General features: G+C 41.0%; 1 protein-coding gene across 1 annotated transcript in view; it reads right to left on the reverse strand.

Moving 5' to 3' along the window:
• NUS1 (nuclear undecaprenyl pyrophosphate synthase 1 homolog (S. cerevisiae)) overlaps nucleotides 1-8,522 on the reverse strand; it is a 16,079-nt gene extending 7,557 nt beyond the window's left edge. The window contains exons 1-2 of the mRNA XM_009325686.1: nucleotides 8,441-8,522; nucleotides 444-629 (exon numbers count right to left, since the gene is read on the reverse strand). Of these exons, the coding sequence (XP_009323961.1) occupies nucleotides 444-629; nucleotides 8,441-8,522 (268 nt within the window). The remainder of the gene's footprint in view (nucleotides 1-443; nucleotides 630-8,440) is intronic.
• Between the last annotated feature and the right edge of the window lie 893 nt (nucleotides 8,523-9,415).

A 9,415-nucleotide genomic window follows, 5' to 3' on the forward strand; every position in this document is an offset into this window, starting at 1 on the left:
TCTTTCCCTTCTTCCTCCCAACTTTGAGGTATAAGTTTGGGAAGATGGAAGTGCACACATTGTTAACTTGACATCAGTTCCCTTACAGTAACTCCAGTGCTTTTCAACTCTCAGCAAAAGAATTAATCTCACCGAAACAGTGGGGAGTTGAGCGACACTGATGCATCAAAGGAGTCATGGCACAACAGTCGGGCTAAAGGGAAGATCAGACTACCCAGTAATGATCACTATGGGAAGGAGAAAGCAACACTTCACTACTAGTTAAGAACAAATAAGCACAATGGAAGTTTACAACTAGCCCAGGAAGGTTGCATGTGTTCTGATAATCAGTGCCTAATGAAGGAAAATGTCACTGTACACAGGAATGTGTTTAAATATAAGCAGAGTTATGATTTATATACAGCTATTTAGTCATACCAATCCCCCCTCGCAATTCATCTTACCTTGATCAGCTTTGTCTTGATTTGCAAATTCCACGGTGTACTTAGAGCAATCTAGTCCTAAGAGTTCTTGCTGCTGTTTTAAGATCTCATCCATCAATCTTGAATTATTCCTCTTGAAAATACCTTTAAAAAAAGGTTGCATTGTCAGCCAACTCCTATAAAGAGGGCTACAAAACAAATCTGACACTAGGCAGGAAGAAAAAAGAATCAGGTAGTCAGTACTGGTTTCAAACTGGAGTTCACAAGTACGAAAAGAATCCAAAGCAAATACTATTGCACATGACTAATTTCAGTGACCTTGGAAAGAGAACTCATGTGCTTTTTGTTCCTCTTTCACTCAGCCTGGTTTAAGTAGCAAGCTGCAATTGCATAAAGGATAGTTTCAAGACTTACTTCACTGTCCTCAGTATGCCAGCAATAGTTTGAGACAGCAATACCCTACCAGCACAGAACCACCAAGTCAGATTAACACCAAGTTTCTTTAATGCCCATGCTGCTGTAGATTTGCAGCTTAAGTCTGCTACCACTTACTACCCCACCATTAAGGCTGCAGGCTAACAAAGCAAGTCACCACAAAGCAAGAGCCGGAAGACTAAATCAGCGTATCAGGCCACAGTAACTGTCCACCCTTATGCCACGGCCAATGCCATGGATTTCCTAATAAGAGGATTTCACAAGCTGTATATTCCAAGGAGTTAATGCAGTCCCCAAGGCCTTTTTATACTTACATGTTTATGGTAGACACATTTTGAGTGCAGGAGATTACAAAAACTTGCTCAGCGAAACATACTCAGGTTCCTGTTCTAAAATAAATTCCAGCTCTCGAGACACAACACAACTATTTGTAATTAAAAGCCACAGTAAAAATTAAGTGTCACAGCTTAAATATTTACAATGCAAAAGTGTGGCTAGGCATATTTATTTAGGAACTGATAACACTTTTATCACGTTGTATTTGGGGGTTGTTACTAAGAGCCTAAGTTTCATTCAGCAATCCTATGTCAAGCACTTCTGTTGACCAGTCTAAAAACGCCCACACGATAATCTTGCAAGAAACAATGAACTTGTATACAATTTGATGATCAGGCTTATGATTCATCACCTCAACCTGAATCTGGGATTAGACACTGCTACAGACAGCAGCTTCCACATCAGTAATGGTCAAACAGTGTACAAGCATTGGGTTAAGACCATAATACATTAGGAGTTAGTCTGCAACACGAAGTGATACAATGCATTTATTTAATATGCTAGTCTTTTAGCCCTAGCGAGTTAGTATTTTTATACAGGCTTCATTAGAGGTTTTAATAGGTGGTAAAGCATCTGGTTTTCCGCCCATCCTGGATACTTCCTGAAAAAAAATTATTTACTTCATTACACAAGTGTTAGTGATGCTTATAACTGATTTCATATGTTGACAGACAAGCGAATCTCAGTAAGGCAGCAACCTTGATAGGAAAAAAGTGTTACAATACTTTCACTAAGTCTAAACTAAATTGTTACGCTTTGTGCTCCTGCTTACTGGTGTATATTCATACATATAAGAAGTTGAGAATGCTGTTTGATACAACTCTGCTTAGATAAGTCTGTTTTGTGCTAGTTAGCACTGGTTGTCTTCCTTACACTTTAGGTCAACAGCAGTGCGGCTACTGCAACTGCTAATCCTGCACCATCTTCAAGTAAGATCTTCTGCAAGGTTGCACGTGCCTCACCTCTAACAGTCACTTGACTTCCATCCACTTTTCAAGGTAAGGAAAAAAGAACACCCCTATGTTCAATATTCAGAAAAGGAGTTGGCATAATTAGGAAAGGCTCCCAATCTGGGAAACAGACAGATGCTCTCTTCTTCCCCTTCCAACACTAATGATACCAATTTTTTCCTCATGAGAAGTTGTTGCCTATTCCTGTCAAAGATTGGAAGAAAAGATTTAAGAATCTGCACTCCAGCTCCAAAGTAAATGAAGACATTGGGGATAACAGGTAGGAGAGTAGACTAAGGTGCTTACTGCTCAGTAAAAAGGGACATCAGATAAAGGACCTGGTCCAGCTCTTAAGTGAAGGTCCTTAATACATACAGTGGATACTGAAGACATGCTAGATGTGTTCTTGAGATTTATCTGAACACCACCAGCATTTCCCTTCTACTCTCCTTATTTGTCTCACCCACCTCCTTAGCTGTTCAAACCTGGGTCCTGTGTTGCTCTTGGAATAGCACTTTAACATAAACTGGAAGCTACTGCAGTTGTACTGTATAGTTGTAGTATGTCTTTCTTGGAGAGACCTCCACACCTAAATTCCAACTGATTGACCAACCTTGACGCCCCTGCAGTTTTCCTGCAGAGAAGACCCTGAAGCACATCAGAGGGTAGTAAACATTCAAACTAACCGAAATCTTCATTTAAAACCAAAAGCATTTGGGAACTTTACTCCTTCAGTGTTTTGTCTCTCACTCTGTGCAAGAGACTTTTTCTTACGAATGTGTATGATGGCAAATACAGTCCTGCCAGGGGCAATGTACATGGGCCAAATTCACATTTGACTTTAAAAATTATTTTACATGGTTGTGGCTCAGACATACGCTCCCTTCCCTTATAGTAGCTCAAAACCCCATTTGTCTACAAGGTGCATTTTTTAAAACTTTGAAAATATATCCAAGTTAGTCCTGGAAGACGCTGTTGGTAATTTATACATGATAAATAGAGTAAACAAGAGTGCATGAGTAGACCAACTCATTAACAGAATTCAAGTGTTCCTAGGCAGCGAGACTTAAGTCTTGATTTAATGCTATCTTCCAATTTTGTTGTCTTCCACAGAAGTTGAAAGCAAGTCCATAATATGATTTTAACATTATAGAAAGTTAATGTTTGACAAGAGGTCTAATAAATTTTAGCAATACAACAGCTGTTTGCTGTTAAATGGGGAAGATTTCAGCCCTACTACTGTTTCTAATATGGAACACAAACATGAAATTGTCACTAGTATTTCTCATTAGAAACAATTTTTGGTTTTGAAAAGCAGAAACAGTTTTGTTCAGTCAGAACTCTGGAGTCTTTGCAAGCTGGTACAAACGTGTATATTCCAGCAAATGAAGTGTTTTAAGAATTATGCATATTTAAGCACCACAATTCCCAAAGCAAGAGAGTATAAAACTTCAGTTTGTTTTTTTGTTTTTTTTTTTTTTTTTTAAACTACTGCAAACACATGAGCTGTTTCCAGGGATAATTATTGTTTTTACAACACAGGCTGCAAGCCTGCTGTGGATCATTAGTTCCCGTCAGAGCAGAGGCAAACCAGAAGTGTTTTAGCTTCTTACAGTAGTCCTCCATTACACGGGTCTTTTCAGGGGCACACGGCTTTTGCTCAGTTTTACAATAGTTATAAGCCATGCCCCTTTGCAATCAACTGTGGTGTTGCAGCAGTTTAGGGTTAGAGACTAACAAAAGCAGTTTGTAATTAAGAGGCTGTGAGTTCAGCAGAAGCAAGGCTCAAAATTGACAGGAATTGGAGAGGAACAACTGACACAGAGAAACACCAGGTGGTGTCAACCATTTGTTTGTCCAGCTAGACTACCACAGTCACCACCTGTTAATGCCTTGGTAGCATCTCAAAGTTCAACATTCTCACTTGCCCTGCTTTTTGAAGCAGCCGAATCTGGTTTAAAACACAGGCGAAGAGTCAGTTCTTCCTTACAAGGGAACACCTTAACCAAAGTTAAGCCTAGGAAAGAATATATTTCCACAGCATTTCAGTTAATTGCTTTTTCTCAACTCCCTTCCAGTGCCAACAAGGGAAGAGTCATAAGGTAACAAGTCTGTTTTAAGCATCAAACTATTAACAGTTTGAGAAACATCAAATCATATCCCACTTCAAATAACGTACATGCAAGAAGCTGTTTTAACACATGAACAACTTCTGCCTACATCCTCGTGTTGGATCACACTGGTTGCAGTTTAATGGAGGAAAGCAGGGTTTGAGTCATTACACTGCACCTCACAGGATATGGAGAGCTAGAAAAATGTATTGGGCTTGTCTATTCCAAGAGACTAGAAAAAATAGAATCCAAGTTCGAAAGTGGCTGAAGTCACTTAAGTTTCATCAACGTTAAAGCCACTTAAGCTAGCGAGCACTAGCCAAACAGGGAGAATTCAAGTGAGAACTTATAACCTCGTAGCTGACCATTCCTCCACATTTCTTTTTGGAGGGACATTCTGTACCAGGAGAACAAGAGCTCATCAGCAATCAAGAGAAGAGATACTACTTTCATATTACCCATACCTATAGGGAGACTATCTTCTACAGATTAGCATTAGCCCTTTTAATAAATGTGATCTGAGGACCCCTGCCAACTCAACACCAAAACACAATTGTTGAATCTGAAGTTTCACACGGGTGAAGACCTGTAGCAGATGCCATGTGATACTAGTATCTCACAAAAGGCGTTCCGGTGACACAAAACCATAACATATTTATCTCCCCTGGTGAAGTGATCACACTGAACACCCAGAAAGTTTTATGGATTATCACGTGCTAGACTACCAAGTAATTTGGAAGACACTAAAAGCCTACATTTGGGGCTAATGAAATAATTTCTTTTGCTTACTGCAGTACTCTATCCTTTCAAAGAATTTCTAAGAGAAAATTGGTTAGAAGTAAAGCAGTTTACTGGAAAGCTAAACCCAGGGTAAAGAAACCCAAGTTCTCAACACAGTCGCACTATGAGCTTTAAGAAGCCTTCAACCTGAAGCATCTATTCAGGAGCCCAAAGTACTCAAATGCCAAGATTCAGCAAGCTCCCAAAAAGCGCTCTAGATTTGTCCCGAACTATTTCAGGAAAGCTTCACTGATGGACAGAAGTAACACTCAAGCAAGCTCTTGAGTGGCAAAGTAACTTGAACAGAAGAAAGTTAAAGTGTATGACACTGGTCAAAGGCTTCTGCTCCGCAGAAGGTATCTTAACTGCTGTTATAGAATTGCATAATCACTGCCTTCTGACTGCCAGAAGGCTGTGTTATTTCCTCAGAGATAAGGTCTTGACCAGCATGGCTGGATTTCTATCAAGTAATAGGATTGGCAATACAGAAATCCACTGAAATAAATCCCTGACCAAAAAACTAAAATTTTAGTCAATCTGGACTTAACAGCCAAGGTGCACGCGGTAGCATTAAATTTATTAAGGCTTTGTTCTGCTGCGTATCAATGAAAATTGGGAGAATGAAAAGGGCCCCTAAATACCAGAGGCAGTAAAAGCAGGCCTCCAAGCCTGCTGGTGCGGGGGAAAATATCAGTTTTGAGCACTGCAACTTACAGAACCATGTATTTATTACAGTACAAGAGTTACTGAGACTATGGTCCTCTTGCATTCTGCAAAGACCTTTTTACCCCAGTCTTCTGGCATACTGATCGTCATGGATTCAGAGAAGACAGCCAAGTACCTGATCACGTTCCACAAGTATTATCCAATAAATTTGTAACATATTGGGTTCTGTAACTGCCCATGAGAATCAGCACGACTCCAGCCAAGTTGCCCTTAGAGTTACTGGTGCAGCTGCTGTAACACAGTAGTGTCAGCTGGGATGCAGCTACTTATTTTGACACCCAAGAAACACAGAAACCACCTTTTATTTAGTCATTTTATTAAAAATATAGAAATTCACTACTATAAACAAATAAACAGCTTATCTGGCACTTCTTCTTTAAAGAACATCATGCTTCTCTCTCTTCCTATAGAAGGGGCAATTAAGGACACATTTTTAATTCAAACCTTCTACAGAACACTGACACAGTATTTCTCCAGAAAACACAAGCATGGAAGACCACTCTTGTAATCAAAGTTTCCAGTTACAACTAGAAGAATCTCAGTACTACAAATACGCAATGAAGGAAAAGGAAACAAATTAAAGTATACCCCGCTACATCTAACACAGATTCAGAGCACTTCTCATTGTGTTTCCTTCTTCACCACAGCCAGCATCAGTGGGGACAACGAAACTTTGGTAAGTCAATAGTTGGTACAATTGTATGAACACAGAACCTTACCAAAGAAGCTCAGCAGACCAAAAGTAAGCCTCACCACCTGAGAAAATGAAACCAAGTGCACAGCATAATTAAGGTTCAGCCTCTGCTGCTGATAAGAGCAAGCTGTACCTCACTTTATTCACCTTCACTATACTAGTGTTACTGCTGAGGGTTCCAGATATCACTATTATTCAGAACCAGATTTAGCAACAACTACAACATCCTACTTAACGACAAGTCTACCTGGAAATGCTGTATGCTCAATCCAGACACCATAAGGAGCTTAGCACCAGAAGAAAAGCAACATATCTGCTATTATCAGAAGTAAGCATATACTCAAGCCATATGAATGACCACTTGCTCACTCTCTGAAACCAGTTTAAAAGGCTTAGTGACAAGACACTATGCAAAAAGCAGTTGTGGCTGCTATCCCAGAAAACCCATTGAACACCTGTGAAGAACATGCATGTATAATGGCAGGCTATTCTCATCAAACCTGAAAGTTTAGCAAAAGCCACTGATTTAAAACCTTCTAGTTACTCTGCATTAAGTCTTGCCTTCTTCAATTATGTTCCAACAAACTGGAATTTGAGCTGGCAATTAAACCAGCATATTCTGGTATCAGAGGACTAACAGAAGAAAGAACTAATGAAAAGCATTATGTCTTTATACTGAAATCATGAGATTATAGCCATATTTTTAGATTTCAAAGGTGTTAACAAAACCTCTTAACGCGCAACTTCAGCATGAATGTAACAATACGCGTGTCCTGGTTTCGACATGGAAACAGCAGCAAATAATCTCCAAGATTGTTATTGTCTTTGTTAGCAGGTCAGGAAAAAAAAAAACTAAGACAAGGTTATTTCAGCTACACTGGTCTTCCGAGGACATACACTAAAAAATTGTCATTTCTGGTCATCAAATGTACAGTCTTGTAATAGTCAATCTTAGATCTGACTGGATCTCAACACGTGTGCTGGAGAAGCAGAAGTAGCTTCTCCACAATGAAGGCGTCAGACACTGTAACAGCACTGGCTCCTCTCTGTCAAACAGAATCTCAGCAACATGTGGCTGGTGCCTTCTCCCTCCTCAGTGTCGAATGGTTGCATAGTGAGCAATCTGAAACCCCAGACCACCAAGAAACTCTCAGCTGGATCTGTTCCTCAATTCAGTTCTCATATATGTAATTTGTGCAGCACAATGCAGGGATCTAAAAAGGAACTAAGCATACATGCATAACGTATTAGGCAATACTACAGACAGCTTATTTGAGGTTTGACAGAAATTAGAGATCCTGTACAATAAAACATCTCTCTTCAGGCTATGAGGGAAATTCTCACTCTTGTTTGGTACTAATGTTTGCTCTGCAGCATTAAACCTGGTTGAATGCTTTCCAAATTGAGAGCAAAAAATATCAACACATAAATGGCTTTTCAGAAGGTGCTGTTTTCTGTGCCCTCAAGATGTTATGCAAATATTTTATTCCATTCCTTGACTTCCAAATGAGGAAGCATTCTCCCACTGAAACACAACATAACCAAGTTCCACAACAGCCCTGCACAGACGGCCAGTTTAAACTGCTAAGTGACTGGTATTAAACCTAGTTTCTTAAAAAGATCTGAGAGAATTTAGTGAAAGTCAAGCCATTCGAGTCTTATATCACATACGAAGGACCAGACATGAAACAGAACTATTAACGGCAGTTTTAATGGGGTTTTAAAAAAAAATTTAACAAAATCACAAATGCCTGTGCTCAGGGCAAGGCCTGCATACCTCAAATGCTTTTGCACACTTGACAATAGATTGCACCTTGGGATGCACTGTTGAGTTTTTCCTGAAAGGGCACCAGAAGACAACTATTACAGACTGTACCTCTAACCCAGCATATATCTACAGAGTTAATCCACCTTGCATGACATCTCTAGATAGCCAGCAGAAGTGGCTCAAAACAACAGTTAAACACTGGTTTTCTACAGTCTCACCATTGACAGCAAGAGCATACGGATCTTTGGCACGAAGCCGTCTCCTCTGGAGAGGACAGAAACAGGACACAGTCCATTTCATGTACGATTAGCCCTTCTGAGTTGATAGCTTGTCTAGTCTCAGTTAGAGATCATCTCTCAACAGCTGGGTAGAAAGCTTCACCTAAGAATATCTCGAATATGGCTGGTGTCATTCTCCTCAGTAGGAAAGGATAGGTATGAGGAAGACAGATTTGTTCCATGATTATTCCACAGAACGTCAAATAGAAACTCTGAGCTTATCTTTAAGATACTCAGTGACGTGGAATCAATGTATCTGCAAGAGCGAGAGTTCGACAGCCTTACGCCTAAGACCCAGTAATGAATAAAATCACATAGTGGATACGAAAAAACACCAGAGTTCTCACAAGCACGGGCTCAGAGTTAACTCAAACGTCAAGTAGCACCAGCCCTTATACCAAACGCAGACCACGTAATTTAATTTTACAATACAGACAGCACACAGGACATGTTTATGTTTAACTACCTTTCCATCCTGTCTGTTCACACGAGAAAGAGGACATGAAAGTAGATGGCTACTCTCATTGATCCACTTCTGGAAGTTCAGACATAGCTCATACACAGAGCTCGCAAGAGTAGGTAGCCTAAAGCTCTTCTCTACTAACAGCCCATACCCTACACGGCCACGGCTCTCAGATGCCAGCAGTTCCTGTCAGCCCGGGGGTGGGGACAAGGCTCTAGAAAGGCCCCACCATCTGCCCCCTCCAGTGAGCAGGCAGGATCGGGTCACCCCGGCACAGGAGCTGGGGCGGGAGGGCACTCGAGGCGTTCCCCGGGCTTACCAGGGCCAGGAGCGCTGCGGAGGCCGAGCGGCTCCCGGGGACGGGAAAGGAGCTGCCAACAGCGGGGCTGGCACCCGGCTGGGGAAGACCCCGGGGGAGGGAGGCCCCTTGGCTCCACGCCGGTGGCGCGGCG

Source organism: Pygoscelis adeliae, unplaced genomic scaffold (genome assembly GCF_000699105.1).
Source record: "Pygoscelis adeliae isolate BGI_AS28 unplaced genomic scaffold, ASM69910v1 Scaffold54, whole genome shotgun sequence".
Classification (NCBI taxonomy): domain Eukaryota; kingdom Metazoa; phylum Chordata; class Aves; order Sphenisciformes; family Spheniscidae; genus Pygoscelis; species Pygoscelis adeliae.